This window comes from Nycticebus coucang, chromosome 17 (assembly GCF_027406575.1).
Source record: "Nycticebus coucang isolate mNycCou1 chromosome 17, mNycCou1.pri, whole genome shotgun sequence".
Taxonomy (NCBI): Eukaryota; Metazoa; Chordata; class Mammalia; order Primates; family Lorisidae; genus Nycticebus; species Nycticebus coucang.
The window spans coordinates 42,202,045-42,221,519 of record NC_069796.1 but is presented as its reverse complement, the minus strand read 5'-3'; the positions used below and the strand labels follow the sequence as shown (position 1 = coordinate 42,221,519).

At 40.7% G+C, this 19,475-nt stretch overlaps 1 protein-coding gene across 4 annotated transcripts in view; it reads left to right on the top strand.

The window, feature by feature from the left end:
• Positions 1–7,837: 7,837 nt before the first annotated feature.
• Positions 7,838–19,475, top strand: part of NR3C1 (nuclear receptor subfamily 3 group C member 1) — a 114,309-nt gene continuing 102,671 nt past the window's right edge. For 2 of the 4 annotated variants that reach the window (XM_053566166.1, XM_053566163.1), the window contains exons 1-2: positions 9,038–9,831; positions 12,165–13,361. In XM_053566166.1, the coding sequence (XP_053422141.1) occupies positions 12,178–13,361 (1,184 nt within the window). In that variant the 5' untranslated portion in view covers positions 9,038–9,831; positions 12,165–12,177. Of the gene's footprint in view, positions 7,895–8,502; positions 8,671–9,037; positions 9,832–12,164; positions 13,362–19,475 lie in introns of those variants that run through there. The other 2 variants (XM_053566165.1, XM_053566164.1) reach the window with 2 other exon arrangements.

Sequence of the window (19,475 nt, the reverse complement as noted above, 5' to 3'; positions counted from 1 at the left end):
TATTTTTCTATTTTTATAGTATAAATACTCTGCCATGGTTGATTTTAAGCTGTCAAAATAACACTCCTAAATGCAGAGTTGGGAAAAGATATGCTATATCACAACATTATATAATATATACATTGTATAGAACAGATGGAAGTAACTTTTAAGAATATATAAGAGTAAAGTATCATGAAATAATTAGGAAGTGGAGTTTTCAGCACATTTCCTTTGTTGCTGAAATACTGTATTTAATTGCAAGTTTGTAAATCACTTAGCCTTTAATTATGACCATGATTAACAACCCATGGACAAAATTTTTGAAAATTTAGCAGTCCGCTTTTGCAAGCTGATGTAGCTGATTCTAGCACACTGAATTGTCACTCCCCTCCCTAAAATTCTAAACAGTCTGTTACAGTGATTATTTGGGAAATCAGTGAAGAGAGGCAATGATAATTTTCATTTTTGTTGTCGTGAACTAATGATGAAAAAATTCTATAAGCTCCTCTATGTTTTTAGAACAAAGTTTAGTGTTCAAAAACTCCTTTTGAACGCATCGTCCCTTCTGAGCCATACATAGGGGAGATAGGTGGAGTAGATATCATTATCCGTTCTTTACAGAGAGAAAAAAATAAGGCTGAGAAAAACTAAATGCCTGGCCAAGCTCATTCAAGCAGGAAAATGGCAGAACAGCGTTTCAAATGCATGTCTTACTGAAAATTCAACAAGAAACTAGAGAAAATTTAATTGGCTAACACTGACATAATTTTTAAAAATTATAACAAATGTCATTTGTAGCACTTTACAGTTTGATAGGAAGTCCATTCATATCTTGTTAAAGGATCCCTACCCCTACCCCAAAGATGTTTTGGTCTTACAAACTCCAGTATTTTTAAGTCAGTTTGAAACAAAACAAAGCAAAGCCCTGCATGGCCTACTGAATAAATAAGATGTAAGAATCAAAATGGAAATGTAGGTTTTTAAAAAGGAGCCAAGAGATTCCACCCAGAAATGGAGCAGATTGAAACACCCTCGACCAAGGGAACATGGGACAGAAAAGGAGATTAAATCAGAAAAAGGAAGAAAGCTGATGACATAATGGAGAGCCACAAATGCTGCAAATGAAAACAAAGGATGGAGCTCTTACAGTTATTCAGGGTGCTTGGTCTGGTGTCTCCAAACATTAAAAACCTTAGGATCTTGCTTATGACAACATTTACCTCATTTATCTGCTGATATGTAACTCATCTTTGAATCAGATATTGCTTAGCACAGAGAATATGGACCTAACCAGGACATCCACAGGGCATTTCATGCATATGAGCACAAATTGTGATATTTTAGGTTGCTTTTAATGAAATAATTGAAAGCATGAGAAACAACAGAACACCAGGGAGGCTAGTGACAATTTAGCATTTCCCAGTCTGAGTGGGAATGTTAATTCCAATTACAGAGAGAAATACCAAAGAATAAGAATTCATTATGATTAAGAACTTGCTGTACTGGTGTGAATTATTTGTAACAGGCATGTCTAGTGTAAAATACAAATATTGAAGCAGACAGAGATGGGTCGTTCAAAAGCTCAGCTGGTTACCTTGAACCTCTTACATTATAAAGTTAAACAAGAAGAGAAATATTTCCCAAAGTCAAGATAGTATTTTAACTAGCTGTGATAGGTGCAGGAAGTACTTTTTTAAAGTAGACTCTTCTAATCAGCACAAATTGTTTGTGTGGGCTTACTATAAATTAACATATTCAAGATAATACATACACACAATAAAAATGTATTTGATTCCAATTTTCATTTAGTATCATGGATATAACGTTTTCTTTTTTTCTCTTGTTTTTTTTTTTTTATTGAGACAGAGTCTCACTTTGTTGCCCTTGGTAGAGTGCGATGGCATCATAGCTCACAGCAACCTCTAACTTCTAGATGAAAGCAATCCTCCTGCCTCAGCCTCTCAAGTAACTGAGACTACAGGCACCCGCCACAATGCCTGGCTATTTTAGAGACTGGGTGTCACTCTAGCTCAGGCTAGTCTTGAACTCCTGAGCTCAGGAATTCTGCCTGCCTCAGACTCCCAGAGTGCTGGGATTATAGGTGTGAGCCACCGTGCCTAGTCTACATTAAAGTTTGGAGGGTAGAGAAAAAGAATAATTGGAAACTGGACTTATGACAAAGAATCATGGACTCCAGGAAAATAAGTCACTAGGAAGTGTCCTTGTGTAACAGGAAATACATGTGGTAAACAACCATAGAGCTGGGAATGAATGTGGTGTATGATGCAGTGTAACAGAATCTTTCTTGCCATGCACTATTCTGCACTTTTATCCCAGTTAATCCAAGTTCTCCAGTCTCCCTGGAAAACATACAGATTGATGCCCAGGAGGTGCTGAACTCTAAGTTGACCTCCTGTACTACACACAATTCTGCTCCTACCACTTGAGCCACCCACAGTTCCTTGAGCTTTCTTCCCCAGACATGTTTATGCCATTTGTTGCTTGTTATTGTAATTTTTAAATTTAATTAAATATGAAGTACAAAAAATAATTGTTTTATAAAATCTAAGGGGAAAGATGACTTGTAAACAATTGCAGTCAAGTAAGGTGAATGTATTAATAAGACGATTTTAAAAGACTAGGGTTGGGGGCAAAGAGGGAAGCATCATAAAAATTTACAAATCTGTATTCACATTCTTTTGTAAGTATACAATGAAAATTCCTAATTGGAAAATCTAAAATCTTCAATGCTCCAAAACCCCAAACTTCTTAAGCACTGACATAATATCGCAAGTGGAAAATTCCACAATTTAAGTACTTAGCAAAATCTTTTGTTTCACGCCCAAAGGTATTTAAAATACTGATGAAATTACCTTCAGGCTCTATGTAGAAGGAATACGTGGAACACAAATGAACTTCTGGTTTAGACCTGAGTTCCATTCCCAAGACATCTCAATATGTATGCAAATCCTACAAAATCAGAAAAATATCTAAGATCCAAAACCTTCTAGTTCTAAGCATTTCAGATGAGGGATGCCTTGAATTTCTTGCTCCATTTAAAATAAAACCCTAGGGAAAATGGTAATACTACAGATTAATAATAATTGCTAACAATGACTGAACACTTACTATGTTCCAAGAATTAGTCTAAGTATGTCACATATATCAAACTTGTTTCTTTTTCTTTTTTTTTTTTTTGTAGAGACAGAGTCTCACTTTACCGCCCATGGATAGAGTGCCATGATGTCACAGGACTCACAGCAACCTCTAGCTCTTGGGCTTCCGCGATTGTCCTGCCTCAGCCTCCCGAGCAGCTGGGACTACAGGCGCCTGCTATTTTTTGGGTGCAGTTCAGCCTGGGCTGGGTTTGAACGCACCACCCTCAGTATATGGGGCCAGGGCCCTACTCACTGAGCCACAGGTGCCACCCAAACTTGTTTTGTCTTTTCTTTTAGTTTGTCATAATCTAATTATTTTCAGTTATGAGTTTTTTATACTATTCATTGTAGGAACTTGTTTAACCTTTATAATAAGTTACTACCATTATTATTTCCATTTTACAGGTAATGGACACTGAGGGACAGAGAATTAGGGAGATCACCCAAAGTTACATTTCTCTTAGTGGTGGAGACTGTATTTGGCCTGGATAATCTGGCTTTTAACTGCTATGATATGCCAATGCACTATATGTATAATTTATTCATGTGCTAAAAAAGACATGGACTCACAAAAGGGTCAGTCAGACTGTCACCAGAAATCAATAAATAAATGTTTAATTATAGAGTTTAGGTTACAAAAAATGTAAAGTGTACAACTAATCTTTTTTACAATTTCCCTGCTTTAACTGACTTTTTAATTTAACTAAATATTGGACTGATTATATAATAGTGTAGATATTTGCTCCCTTCAAATCACATGTTGAAATTTGGTCCCCTGGGCCGCGCCTGTGGCTGAAAGGGGTAGGGCACTGGTCCCATATGCCAGAGGTGGCAGGTTCAAGCCCAGCCCCGACCGAAAACCACACATACACAAAAAAAAAAAAAGAAAAAAATTTGGTCCCCAATGTTAGAAGTGGGGCCTAGGGAGAGAGGTTTGGGTTATGTGAGCAGACCTCTCATAACGGCTCAGTGTCATCCTTGTGGTAATGAGTGGTTTTCACTTTATTAGTTTTCAAGAGAGCTGTTAGAAAAAGAGCCGGGCACCTCCTTCCCCTGCTTCCCCTCTCACCCTGTGATTTGCACAAGCTGGCTCCCCTTTGCCTTCCACCACTGAATGGAAGCAGCTTGAAGACCTTACCAGAATCATAAGCTGGCACCAGAATTCTTGTACAGCCTGCAGACCCGTGAGCTAAATACACACACTTCTTTTTTTTTTTTTTTTTTTTTGACAAGGTCACACTTCATTACCTAGGCTGGAACAATGGCATGGTCTTAGCTCAAACTAGGTTAGTTTGTAACCTCAAACTCTTGTCTTGTGATTCTCCCACCGTATCCTCCCAAGTAACTATGACTACATGTGTGTGCCATCATGGCTGGCTAATTTCACGATTTTTTTGTAAAGATGGGGCCTCAAACTCCTAGCCTCAAGTGATCCTCCTGCCTTGGCCTCCCAAAGCACTGGGATTACAGGTATGAGCCACTTCACCTGGCCAAATCTCTTTTCTTTATATTTACCCAATCTCAGGTATTCTTTTATAGCAGCATAAATAGTCTAATATACAGTTCAATTATATCAGGTAGGTGGCTTCATCTTCTTACAAGGGGGGCAGGTAAAAGGTGATAGTCTTAAATACATGTGGCAGACTAAAAGTTGGGACCTAGGTAATAGTGGAATATATATATATGTACTCGAATAATTAATCATGGCATGATTTAACTGATGTTTTGCAGGGGCAATCTGGCTGTTTAGCAGCTTGTATCATTTTAGAGAAAATGGAGATTATAAAAGAGATGAACAGATGGAGAAAACTCACTTGGTTAATTCCTTGCTATATAAGTGTTTTTAAAAAGGTGGATTGGTCACTATTCAAGCTCCAAGTTTTCTTGGCCTTAGGACACAGTCCCAAGATTATACCCATTTATTCAACAAACACCACTATGCACTACTGATACAGTGGTGAACAAACAAGCTTAGTACCTGCCTTCACAGAGCTTGTGTTCTAGTGGGGGAGACATAACTTTAAATAAATGCATACTCAAGTAATAAACTATCACTGTAATGTGCTACCCAAGTAACATACTTGTACAGGGTTCTATAGGAACATACAATAATGGATCTGATCTATTAATATTTTCTTAAAGGAGGGTAGAACTCAGATGTTGAAACCCAAGACAATAAAAATGAGGATCCTGAGTAGTATTAGCACACTTTTTATTAATTCATTTGGCCACCACAATGACTTAGTAAAAATATTGTATTTAGTCGACTCATTGACTCAACGTTATTACAACCCTGTAAATATCCGAGTGCCTACTACATAGTAGGCTTTGTTCCAGGAGGTACATAACTGCCATCAACAAGACAGATCAGATTCTTGCCTTGACAGAGTTTGAACACATCACCTTCATTCATTCCCCCCTCAGATGGCGATTCATCTTATTTCTTATCTTGTAATTATAACTTTCCAGAGTTACAGATTAGTAAATCTTACTAAAGACTTCAGACACTGGGCATAAAACACTTTTGGTAGTGCTTGCTGTACAATGGATGCTCAATAAATGTTAACTTTTGTTAGATCTGTGTTATTGTTACAATGAGAATCTCATGTCCTTTCTAGTACACTGGATATCACCTCTTGAATTAAATTCAATTCACCTTACCTCTTTCATGTTTACATGGATGGAGCTGGAACATATTCTTCTTAGTAAAGTATCTCAAGAATGGAAGAAAAAGTACCCAATGTACTCAGCCCTACTATGAAACTAATTTGGGGCTCTCACATGAAAGCTACAACCCAGTTACAACCTAACAATAGGGGGAAGTGGGAAAGGGGGACTGGGTAGAGGGAGGGGGATCGGTGGGATCACACCTGTGGTGCATCTTACAGGGGTATTTGCGAAACTTGGTAAATGTAGAATGTAAATGTTTTGGCACAGTAACTGAGATAATGCCGGAAAGGCTATGTTAACCATTGTGATAAAAATGTATCAAGTGGTCTATGAAGCGAGTGTATGATGCCCCATGATCATATCAATGTATACAGTTATGATTTAATAAAAAAAAAAGAAAAAAATAAATTCAATTCACCTATATTGAATTAAATTCCATAAGCATTTATTGTAAGTCTATCATGGGATTGAGATACTGCTTCATGGAAATTATGTGATCAATGAGGAAAACCTCTTTATTATTGTCTAATTTCATCCTCAATATTTAGGAGCTGTGTTAATTTACACAAGCATTAACCTCTGTAAACCTGTTTTTTCATATTGCAAAATCAAATAACATCTCATTCAACTGTTGGCTGTAAATGTCAAACGTAGGCCATAAATCATAACTATTCTTATTATTCTTAAAAAGAGACATGAGTTAATTAATTTACAGTTTATGGGAAAGACTAAAGAATGAGAACTCTTCTCTATCAAATTCAAAAATTAACAGACATATCACTAAAGAAAACATTTAGAAAAATTGCAATTTTTTTTTTTTTTTTGCAGTTTTGGGCCGGGCTGGGTTTGAACCCACCACCTCCGGTATGTGGGGCCAGTGCTCTACTCCTCTGAGCCACAGGCACCGCCAAGAAAATTGCATATTTTTTCTCAATTGTTTTCAATGACATTTTTAATTTTAAAACTATGAGTATTCCTCCATATTAAGATTTGCTGGATCTGCAGGAAAACATGGGTAGAGAATGTTAATGAGGACTCTTGCAAAATCATAAATTATCTAAAGCAAAGGATACCTATCAATCACTTAGAATTTGGGTGCGTATGAGAGTGAGAAATGAGGTGGATTCTTTTTTCAGAGCAGAATTTCAGCTGTCAAATAGGTTGATGATACAGGAAAAAGGTATCTACTAGATAACTGTAGGTATACCTACATATGTAAACAGAATTCTTAGTTCTTTTAAGCAGATGTACAAAGACAACTATTTGCATAATTATCTAACTCACTTCTAAAACATGTAACAAATTACGGCACGGTTGGGTCTTGATTTTTTTTCCCATGAAACTGCTCGTAGTTTAGGGATCGAATCCATGCGAGACATCTGATTCTAACGCTCGAGAATCAGAAGTCTGAAAAACTTGCAAGTAGACAAAGTAGCATCCCCAGAGTCTCATAGTGTCCACCATTGCAAGAGCTTTCTGGTTGACTCGCGCCAAGAGAGAGAAGTGGAGCCTCTCTTCTGGATCCAGAAGGGAGTTTTGTCAACAGGGAGGTGATCAGCGGCCTTCATAAAAATTCTTCTGGCCTAAGGTTCTACGTTGCTTAGGCTTTGGTACCTTTTTCCTTTGCCAAGATGGCGGCTCCAGAATTTCCCCGGAGGGGGCCGGCTTCCTTTCATATCTGACAATACCTAGGGTAGCGTTTATCCTTCAGACCCTAAAAGGGCAATTTAGGATACCCCGCGACCCAGAACCTCCGTCAAGATGGTGGCCGCCGGGCCGGCCTGGCGTCACCGTCCTCTACCAAGATGGCGGCGGAAGGCTTCCGGCACGCGTTTCCCCAATCGTCTGCTAGATGTCAGGGTGGAGGCGGCTACCGCCAGAGTGCGAGCGCCGCGGGAGGAGCCAGAGTGGCTGCCTCCGAGCCCCGGGGCAGGGACTGGGTGGAGCAGTGGCAGCCCCCGCCCCTGTCAGCAGCTGGCAAGAGCTGTCACCTGTGGGGGCGCAAAAGTTACCTCCCCAAACCCTAAAGCAACACCGCACAACCTTTCCCCGAGTCACAAAAATCATAATATGTGCCGCACAAGGTAGGAGGCTCCGTCCCGGGATCGCCCAAGCCTTCCGGACGCGGCGAGCTGGGGAAGGTGGCTGGGGCGGGGGCAACCGCGCGGTCACCCCTGTCCCCACGCTCCACTCCTCTCTTTGGGGATAGGCCACGTGTTTCCCTCGGACTGGGGGAGGCGCGAAACAAACAGCTGGAGAGAGTTTAACGCTGACATTTTAAAGCTGCGTGTGTTTTGTTTTATTTGGAGGGGCAGGGGTCCGGCGAACGCGATAGGGTGAGCGACGATTTGAGTCCAGGGTTGCAAATGTCAAGATTCGGGGAAGGGGCCTCTCCGGGAACTTGGACGTCCGCTTTGGTGGGGGTGGAAAGGGAGGTCAGGAGTTTGCGGTGAGGGGAGGACACTCTTCGCCAGCAACTTACTGTGTCTCCTGCAACTTGTTTTTAGGCCTGTCATCCCCTGCTTTCTTAATCATAATAAAAAAGTGCAAAGAAATCCAGCTCGCTGGAGGTTTTGCATTTGGCGTGCAACTTCCTTCGAGTGTGAGCGCGCTGGGAGGGAATGAAGGAGGGGTGGGGGTTAAACTTGGCAGGCGGCTCCTCCTTCTGCCGCCGCCGCCGCCGCCGCCTAGCAGACTCGAGGGAAGAGGGTGGGGGACGGTCGGAGCGCGGGGGAGGGTGGGTTCTGCTTTGCAACTTCTCTCCGGGTGCGAGAGCGCGGCGGCAACGGCTGCAGATCCGGCCGCCCAGACGATGCGGGGGTGGGGGACCTGCCAGCACGCGACTCCCCCCGGGCCCAGAGTACGTATGCGCTGACCCCTACCTCTACCCTCCCCTCCCTTAAGCTTCCCCAGAGGGCGTGTCTGGCCGACCAGCCCCCAACATCTGCCGAGACGCTGCGGCACCGTTTCCGTGCAACCCTGTAGTCCCTTTTGAAGTGACACACTTCACGCAACTCGGCCCTGGGGCGGCGGCGCGGACCACCCGGCAGCACTGCTGCGGGCAGCGCCCCTGCTGTCCTAGCCCGCGCGCTGTCACCCGCAGGGGTGCTGGCGGAGGTTACCGCCGAGGGATAGGGCGAGCTCCAGAGCGGGTCCTGAGCCGCGGAGCTGGGCGGGGGCGGGAAGCAGCCAGCTAGAAGAGAAACTAGAGAAACTCGGTCTCCCTCTCCAAAGCGCCCCAAAGAGACCAGGTCGGCGTCCGCCTCAGCCTCACTTTCTTTCTTCTGGGGTGGGGGGCGAGGAGAAGCCCCGCGTGCCTAGCGGGCGGCAATGCCTAGGGTCGCGGGCGTGCGGGCGCCGTCGGGACCCGGGTGGCGGGGCCCGAGCGGGGGGCCAGAGGGCGGGGACTGCGGGCGCCCCTGCAGTTGCCAAGCGTCGCCAACAGGTTGCACCGTTCCCCGCGGCCGCCGCGCGGCCCCTCGGGCGGGGAGCGGCCGGGGGTGGAGTGGGAGCGCGTGTGTGCGAGTGTGTGCGCGCCGTGGCGCCGCCTCCACCCGCCCCCCGCTCGGTCCCGCTCGCTCGCCCAGGCCGGGCTGCCCTTTCGCTGATCCGGGCTCCCTGCCCTCCGCCGCCGCCTCCTCCTCCATTTTGCGAGCTCGTGTCTGTGACTGGAGCCCGAGTCGAGTCACCGCCCGCCCGTCGGGGACGGATTCAGTGGGTGGAAGGAGACGCGGCAACCGGAGCGGCTGAAACGCTGGGACAGGGGACGCGCGCCTGGGAGCCCAGACCTGCGGACCGCGAAGGGAGCGGGGCGGAGGGCTGGCCTGTCAGTTGGGAAATGGGAGACTTTCTTAAATAGGGGCTCTCCCTTCCCCCCATGGAGAAGGGGGCGGCTGTTTACTTCCTTTTTTTAGAAAAAAATATTTCTCTCCTGCTCCTCCTGCTTTCACACGCTAAGTTGTTTATCTCGGCTGCGGTGGGAGCTGCGGACGGTGGCGGGTGAGCCGCGCCGCTGGCAGAGGTAAGAGGCAGGGGATCGCTCCCCCGAGGTGCCGTGGGCCCCGGAGGCCGAGTCGGGGGCCGCGGCGGGAGCCTGCAAACTTTTATTAGCCTCCGGGAGTGGGGGTTGGGGGTGGCGAGGGCCGGGTGACGGTGACGAAAGGGCAGAGCGCGGGTGACAGCACTGGCCTCTTCCTCTCCCTTCGCTGCCGTCCCCCAGCGGAGCCGAGGGGGAGGAACCTGAGCTCGGACTGCCCGGGGAGCCTTCCGAGCAACCCGGGGCGTTTCAAGCCCCTCGTTTCCAGGCGGGAACCCCGGTCTCTTCTTTTCTCCCCAAGTCACCCTTTTTCTCCCCCCGCCCTCGGGGTCCACCCTGACAACCATTTTTCTGGGGAACGCTAAGCCGTGTCTGAAGTCTCTGCGCCCGAAGGGTTCGCTCCGCCCTGGCGCGCCCGAGCGCGCTCGGGGCTGCTGTCGGGGCCGCCGCGCGCCGGGCTCCTGGCAGGCGTGTGGGGTGTGCGAGTGTGCGCACGCGAGGTGACAGCCTGCGACTCGGAGGCTTCGGCCGGGGCTGCGTTCTCTGGTAGAAGTGGGCGTGTCGGAGGGAGAACTCAACAGGTCTGGGCACATTTCTTCTGTAACCTCGCACTTTTTTTCTCCCCCCCCCCCAGGTTTTTTTTTTTTTTTTGTAGCGTTTGGCATCATTTCGAGCTTGACGTTAAGTCGCCCCTTTTAGAAAAAGACACTCCCTGACCATAAGAGTTCGGTGCTGCGATTTTTACCAAGTGCTAGTTTGACGTTGGAGGTTGCAGCCTTGTAATACTACTTAAGACCCCTTGGCATGGTGCATTGGGGCCCATTAGAGTGGCAGGGTTATTTGCTAAACTGGGGGATAATGTCGCCCGAGGGAGCGTTTCATTTTAGGAAGTATTGTTTTGGTTTCGGGTTTGAAGGCAGCTGTCAAAAAAGCGGTGTGGAAATTCATTAGTCTCCATTTGATACCCTGTGTTTAGAGATCGCTGTCAGATAAACAGTGGAGAGTGGGGAGATAAGCAGTTTACCCTCAAGATTCCAGTGATAGTTTCCCCACCCCTCTGTCCACCTTCATCACATTCACCTTTCGGTGCGGGCCAGTGCCATTTATGCTTTGTAGTGTTACCATATAGGAAGAGTTATTGGATGGCATTTGACTATAATATCCCAAATTTGCTTGTCAAAATCTTTGCCAGTCCCTTAAAACATCCCGATTTTTAACGATATACTAGCAACCTAATTCTCTTGAATTAGGATAGGTGAAGAGTTAAGAGTGGGCAGAGAATGATTCTGAGCATTTTACTGGATACTGTTTTACTTTGACTTATGTGAATGTAATTTTACAGTTCTGGGCTTTTCTATGTTTCAGTACTAGCGTATTTGGAAAGGAAAGAACTTATAGTAATAAATAAATAAATAAATAATAGTATTTTATATTGAGGATTTCAGCCAATTAAAAAAATAAATGCAGCTTAATCTAGATGTGAGTTATGCTAAGGATCAGTCAGCGATATTTAAGGTAAATTTAAATAAGCTCAAATTGAGGTGAGAAGTTACTACACAGTTAATTATTTTTTAAACTTAGATTTTAGTTGTCCTATATACAATGCGTCTCATGTCATATATCCAAAATTTGAAGGTAGGCACTGCCTACCTTTCCTGACTGGCATAGCAAAGTCAGGAATATGGGTTAAAAGTAAGAGCGTTTTCCCAGCCTGTTAGGAGATAAGCAGATCAGCATTGTTTATTTTTCAAATAAAATGTGCGTGGTTCACCAATAGGTTGTACTTAAAGGGCTGCCTGTGTGACTAGCTGGTAGGAGGGGAATTTGGAAGTAATTGGGAGTTCAGAATTCTAGTATAGTATTTATAAAATGTTATATGTATTGGTTCTTAGTAAAGCAAACAGCCTCGATTGAAAAGAGGTAGGAATTTTAATGGTCACACTCTTTAAAAAATTAAAAACTTTGACACAACTCGAACCTTTAGAATAATCAGATGTAATGAATTATAATGTCTGTAATTAACAAAGCTGTGGGTTCCGTGAGTGGCAGGATGAATAGCCCAGCTTAGTTGAGACCAATTTCATCCTCAGCTGTGCAAATGGACTACATTGTGCTTTTAAATGTGGCACGCTGAATGCGAGCAGAGGACGTGGCTTTTTATTCTGGAGGATAGAAACTACTCTTCTGATAACAAAGAATTTGATTTGGAATTAACTAAAAGGATTGTTTAACAGGCTGTTTCTTACTAATTGGATCACAGAGATAATGTGACTTTAGAGCTCACTATGTTTCCTCCCCCCTCCCCCTTTTTTTTGTAGCTGATATTAACTTATGGACTCCAAGGAATCATTAACTCCTCCCAGTAGAGAAGAAGTCCCCAGCAGTGTGCTCAGTCAGGAGAGGGGAAATGTGATGGATTTCTATAAAACCCTAAGGGGAGGAGCTACTGTGAAGGTTTCTGCATCCTCATCCTCACTGGCTGTTCCTTCGCAATCAGACTCCAAGCAGCAAAGACTTTTGGTTGATTTTCCAAAGGGCTCAGTAAGCAATGTCCAGCAGCCAGATCTGTCCAAAGCAGTTTCACTCTCAATGGGACTGTATATGGGAGAGCCAGAAACAAAAGTGATGGGAAATGACCTGGGATTTCCACAGCAGGGCCAAATCAGCCTTTCCTCTGGGGAAACAGACTTTCGGCTTCTGGAAGAAAGCATCGCAAACCTCAGTAGGTCGACCAGTGTTCCTGAGGACCCCAAGAGTTCAGCATCTGCTGCTGCTTCTGCCCCCACGGAGAAGGACTGTCAAAAAACTCTCTCTGATACAGCTTCAGAACAGCAAAGTCTGAAGGGCCAGACTGGTACCAATGGTGGCAATGTGAAGTTGTATGCCGCAGACCAAAGCACCTTGGACATTTTGCAGGATTTGGAGTTTTCTTCTGGATCCCCAGGTAAAGAGACGAATGAGAGTCCATGGAGATCAGACCTGTTAATAGATGAAAACTGTTTGCTTTCTCCTTTGGAGGGAGAAGATGATCCATTCCTTTTGGAAGGAAACTCGAATGAGGACTGTAAGCCTCTCATTTTACCAGACACTAAGCCTAAAATTAAGGATACTGGAGATCTGATCTTATCAAGCCCTAGCAGTGTACCAGTGCCCCAAGTGAAAACAGAAAAAGAAGATTTCATTGAACTCTGCACCCCTGGCGTAATTAAGCAGGAGAAATTAGGCCCAGTTTACTGTCAGGCAAACTTTTCTGGGGCAAACATAATTGGTAATAAGACGTCTGCCATTTCGGTTCATGGTGTGAGTACGTCTGGAGGACAGATGTACCACTATGACATGAATACAGCATCCCTTTCTCAACAGCAGGATCAGAAGCCTATTTTTAATGTCATTCCACCAATTCCTGTCAGTTCTGAAAATTGGAATAGGTGCCAAGGATCTGGAGATGACACCTTGACTCCCTTGGGGACTTTGAACTTCCCTGGTCGATCGGCTTTTTCTAACGGCTATTCAAGGTAAGATTAACACTTTTCTGTTTCTTAAAAATGATACATTTAAGATGGGCTAATAGGTATGAAACATTTTTTGTATGTGTTCTCCAAAGATGCATGTGCTTTTTTTATATGAGTAAGTCAAAGGGGTCTTTTGAACGTAGACATTGTAGACAATGTAATTTATACATAATCACTTCGGGTTTTTTCCTTAACTGGTGGCATTCAGTATCCCCTTAGCCAGTAGTGAAGATCTCATTTAAAAACTTTAAAATAATATTGCTCATGAACAGATACCTGAAGTATAAATTGTATACATATTTTTGTGTATTTTCATTTAGCTGTTTTAGGATATGCTCTTACATTATAATAAAAAATAGTTTTAATTACATAATTAGAAGTTGTACTGCTGTATTTGACATCTGTGAAGTGTTGGTTTGAGATTAAAGGGTTAAAAATCAGAAGGTCCGACAAGAAGCCTGTTCTTCAAACTGTACCTTCTGTGGAAGAATTTGAGTTCTGAGATGGCTACAGCAATGTGGTGAACAGTGCACCAGACCTTAGGATTAGACACAGGTCTAGCTCTCAGGGTTCCCAGTTGGAAGCAGATAAGTTGTGCCCTCTGATAAGTCTTTGTAAGAAAGAAATTAGTGGCAACATGGTGCAAAACAAAATTTTACTTTCAGATGTTCCTCTGAGTTCTAAAGTAGATCACTGATGGCCAAAATTATTAAGATTGAATTCTCAGTCGTCGTTTGGTTCCTCTCTTCTTTTTACTCAGTTGTTTGTTAAGTATACTGACATTTCTGTCTGACCTCATCAAGGTCCGTTAAAATGGACTACCAGAAAAAATTCTAAATTAGAATATCTCTGCTGGTAGAGGTTAAGTTCTTTACCTTACTCCCCCCATCCCCAATTCAGATAAGTACTAGACTATATATCCTTTTTAAGTGTGAGGAAAATAGAAAAATGTGGATTGTAGCGAGTGACAAGAGATTACTGTCACTAGTGGTGCTTTTTTTTTTTTTTTTGGAAAAAGAAAATCACACAGTGATTTACTTGTATGTAACCATTTCAGGTTTTTTCTTAAATGTTAGGGATATTTGTCATTGAGATTAAACTCTTTAAAATACTTTTTCTGTGAAAGGTATCCTACACCGAGGTATTTCTTTTTTTTTTCCTCTTTGCATAGAAACCTTTTCTTTTTAGGGAAAAAATTTAGATATGGATTTAGGCTATGTCCTATTCTTCTAAAAGGCTTAGTTATTATCAAAAGAAAAAAAACTCGGTTTTTGTCTTAATGCAAACTTCCTACTAATCCATTATTTAAATAATAATTATCTTAGAAGAACACAATTTTTTATTATTGTCTTTCTGAACTGAAGATTTAAAATGTTTTCAGTAAGGAGATTTGAGATGTTTCTTATTGCATAAGCTGTTGTGTTTTAATATTAAAAGACATGCTGTGTTTTAAATTTTTCAGTCTCAAATTTTTGGCAGTGGAATTCATGTGCTTGTTTTCTTAACAGTTAAGTATGGTCCATTTGATTAAGCTATCTAATAGGATACCTTTACATTCATTTATAAAACAAAACTGGTACAAAGAAAGATACTACGTTTTAGGAAACTCTTAGGGATTATTAATCCATTTTGTTCTGATAGACACCATATTATTGTTTTTATTTTCCTTACTATTAAAAAAAAGCATGGAACAAAACGTATTTTTCATTCACTGTGAACTGTCATTAAGCCCTGTAAAATCTAGGATACGGAGTCGTAGATAAACATAGTTACCCTAAATCATTAAAGATAATTTTAATACTTTAACTTTTGCACTCTCTTATGACAACATATGGCATGCCAACCTTATGGAGGTAGGTGAAGCGATGATATGGCTCTTAGTTCTTTAATGAAATTATTACTTTTATGCCAGTGTGATTTGAAATTATAATCAGTAGTCTGTGTCCTACCTAACTAAAAGGCCTAATACCTTATTACAGGGTCATTTGTTAATGTTTGAAATTTTTTTTACCTTAAGTCATTAACTTAACACTGGAAACTATGATTATCCTGAAGGAAGCTTCACCCACATAAATTGAAAGAATGTTTCTTTTTAAACCATCATTGAATTAGTGTATTTTATTCCAAACAACAGCCTTGATATTGCTAAAAATTGTTTGCTTTCTCTTCTCTGTATGATTCTAGCCAAACAGAAGCTGTGATCAGTGATCCTGAGTGATCAGCTAATAAATCAACACATTGAGACCACAACTTGATTGAATACTGACTTTCTGACTTTAGTTGTAAAATATTAAATGCCACTGATAAACTTAACTTGAATTCTTTTTAAATTAAAAACGTCCATAAATTAAAAAAATAGCATAAATTGTAATTTGACTTTTTAAAATGCAACCTGAAATTGCTTTTTATGAGAATGCTTAAAAAAAAAAAAAAAAAACCCACCTTATTCTCTGGCCAAAGGGGGCGAGGCGTTTCTTCAGATGTGTCAATATGCACCACAACCTAGAGTTGTCCTACTAAATTATAAAATTATGAATATTGTGATGGAGCATGGTAAAGCATTTTTTTTTTTAGGGTTTAAATTTATTGACAGTAAAACAATGGAAAACTTACTGATGCTCGAGTCCATTTTTAAGTACAATTAACTAGACGTTGCTTTTTTTAAATAACTGAAATTCAATAAGGTTAGCATAAACTTATAACATCAAAGAAGACATATTTTTGCATAATTTGATCTTCAACGTTGTTTTACTTTAGCATTTTCTTTAGCCGCAAAGAAATAGAGAAAAGGAAATGGTTTTAAGTGGAATTAGAGATTTTATTAGGATTATATAGAAATGTTAGCATTTAAAAAGTCTTTTTCCTAAAGGGTGGGATTACTGGGGAGAAAGTGACGCAGGATGAACTTGTCAGTTCAGTCTTAGGTGGAGTGTAGGGCTTGGATGATTGGTGCTTAAGGAAGCTACTGAAATTTATGTAGTTTTTAGTGTCTCTCATTAACCACATCTGTGTCTAATTTTTATAAAATTAATGAAATTGAAGACCTGTACAAACACAGAGTGAGGCAAATTCTGTCCCTTTCTTATTTTTCTGACTAACATGTTGAATGTGTTCTCAGAAAAAGGAAACATAAAAAATTTTTTATTTTTGTTTTGACAATGATTTAGCCCCTTTTTAATGGATACTTTCTTTCCATTCTACCTTTTATTTTTCCTTTCCTTCTAAAGGTTTTGGCAATGGATGTTTCCATGTCTTTAAAGCTTACTATTTATTATTTTCACTTAATTCAGTGATTTTTAAAGATTGAAGGAGATTTCCTTTGGGGTCTATATTTATTTACTTATTTTTAGCTTTATGGTCAGAATCTTTTTTAAAATAGCTATCCTTTGTTATGGCTATATGATCAGTACAGGAAAGTTTTAAAACACTGTGTATTCAGGTGTGTCCATGCAGTGTTGAATGACTAATACAGAAATGTGTGACTAGCATGTGGTCAGATTTTATTGAAATCACTTCTTATGATGTTTCTTTGGCTAGTCACCTTATATTTTTATAATTGGCAAGATAATTTAAATTTATAATGCTATTTTGGTTTTGTCTGTTACAGATATTTTAGTCTGACCACTTTCAATATATTATCGAATGCTTCTGCATTTTTATGAAAAGCTTATTCTGAAATATGTAATAACCTTGCATCAAATATAGGTTAAATGCAAATTGTATTAATGGTGAAATTGGTATGTGGGTAGCCATCACTTTAGGGACCTTTTGAGATTTTAGTGAAGGAGCGATTGGATCAAAAGAGTTTATTTTAGTTTGTGCCTAATGCAAAAGACAGAGTATTTGCATTAATTGATTAGTTATGTAAGTCTTAATCTACTCCGGCCTGCTGATGGTTGAAATAGCCCAATTATGTGAGGCAATCTTAATTTACATTAAGTTTAGAATCCGTCTGGGGTAGAGATCTTAAAACATGTATTTTTTTACTTTAAGGATTATACCTAATTGTAATCATCAGTGAGTTCTCATCATGTACTACATTTATCTGAACAAATTAAATAGGTGAAATAGGTTGTGCTGAATATAATGTTTACCCTTCTGGGGACATCCTGGTAACATTTCCATCAAGAGTAATTGTGTAATGTAGTATTTACAGGTATTTGCTAAATTAATGGGCACTTGCTTCCCTTATTTCTGAGTCATGGAAAACATATATATTGGTGAATCTTGTTGCATAAAGAGTTTCTAAGAAATATTTTGTTGAATTAAGCTATAAGTGAAAAAAAAAAATCAATTGCTTATTGACCTTGACAGAAGGGTTTTTAAATCTCATGCACTCTTCATGTCTATAGCTTCAGAAAGCCAAGTGCTCTCATTTTCTTCTGGTATATTCTACTTAGATTTTGTATTTTCCAAGTAAATAAAAATATTCTGATGGAGAACTTCCTCTTTAAAAAAGAAAAGATTCGTTGAGCATTTTTCTTCCCTTCCTATGATTATTTCTATGCTAAACGAGATTACAGTGTGACTTGTGATGATTTTGAAATTTGTACATATTAAGAAAGAAATATAATTGTATAGCATTTCAAAATTAGTTGCTGACAGTTTGCTTCACCCCCAAACACCTAATTTTGCCATGTTGCTTTCTTTATTCCTCAGTACCTCACAAATGTCTCTACATAGATGATTCCGGGCGGTGTCTGAATTAAGGGGCGAGGCAGGAAGGAGGAGAAGCAACAGAGTATGGAATGGTAGCGATTAACTTTTAGACATACTAACAACAGTCTGAAAATCAGCAGTTTGGATCAATTGTCATGAATTCAGAGGTTTAAGAAGAGGGAAGTTTAGGGCTGTGTATGTGTACGTCATATAAGGGACTGAACCACCAGGATTTCAATTTAATTTCTTTCATTTAAGGTAGAAATCTAAAACTCTGTGGTTATGGTATTACAATCCTAATTGTTGATGGAGTTATATCGGCTCTTGCTATTTCGTTGTTTTGTTTTTTTTTTTGAGACAGAGTCTCATGTCACCCTTGGTAGAATGCCATGACATCACAGCTCACAGCAACCTCAAAGTCTTGGGCTTAAGCGATTCTCTAGCCTCAGCCTCCTGACTAGCTGGGACCACAGGTGTCCGCCACAAGGCCCGGCTGTTTTTTAGATGCAGTCGTTATTTAGCAGGCCCAGGCCGGGCCAGCCTCAGTGTATGTGGCTGGTGCCCTATGGGCGCCACCTCTTGCTATGTTTTATTACCAGAAAAAGATGTAATTCACATTTTGCTTCCTTTTTGATTTTAGCTAAGGTGAAGTTCATGCTTGTCACATTTTTATTTAAAATAAAATAAAATTTTAAATAAAAATGGTTATTTAAAAATGGGACAAACCTGAACTTCATTTGAACTAAACATGAAGATAAACTTATGAACTTAAGAAATATGAACTTCTGTTTAATTAATGGAAATCTAATAATGTGAAGGTAGTTGAAGTGATGTCTTCTGATAGAACCCTTTCCTATTTCAGTGCACTTTACCTACCTTGTCAACTAACTGTGGTGAACAACTCTTTTTTTTTTGATAATGTGCTTCCATGGATTATGTATTTTTCTGCTGGAATATTAGGAAAATTAAATTCTTAATTGTATATCTGCAGAATAAATTATGGGGTTCTGCAAGTTCTAGATAGTGATTTAACTATTTATATTGCAATATAGTCCTTAATCCAACTATTTTGAATGAAAATGTGTCATCCCCTAATTTTATCTCTGGGCCAATTTAAATATTAATGACTTATGCTGACAGAGCTGCACACTTAACATACTTTTCTTAGAGTAAAAAGTAACCCTGAATGCTTTAAAATATTTTTTTCTTTTTAGCAAGTTTCAATAAAATTAATGGTGTCTATACTGCAAGTTTAGTGAAAGTACCTCTTATATTAAATATTTTTCATTTATACCAAAGGGCATCAAAAATATGTAAGGGGAGAAAAAGGTTCAATGGTATGATTAGTTTTAGATGGTTTACACAGTATCTTTGAATTTTTATTTTCGAAACTAATAACTTGAGAGTTGAGCTTAACTATGCAGCATTTAAGACATATAGTTTGTTGCTATGTGTTAA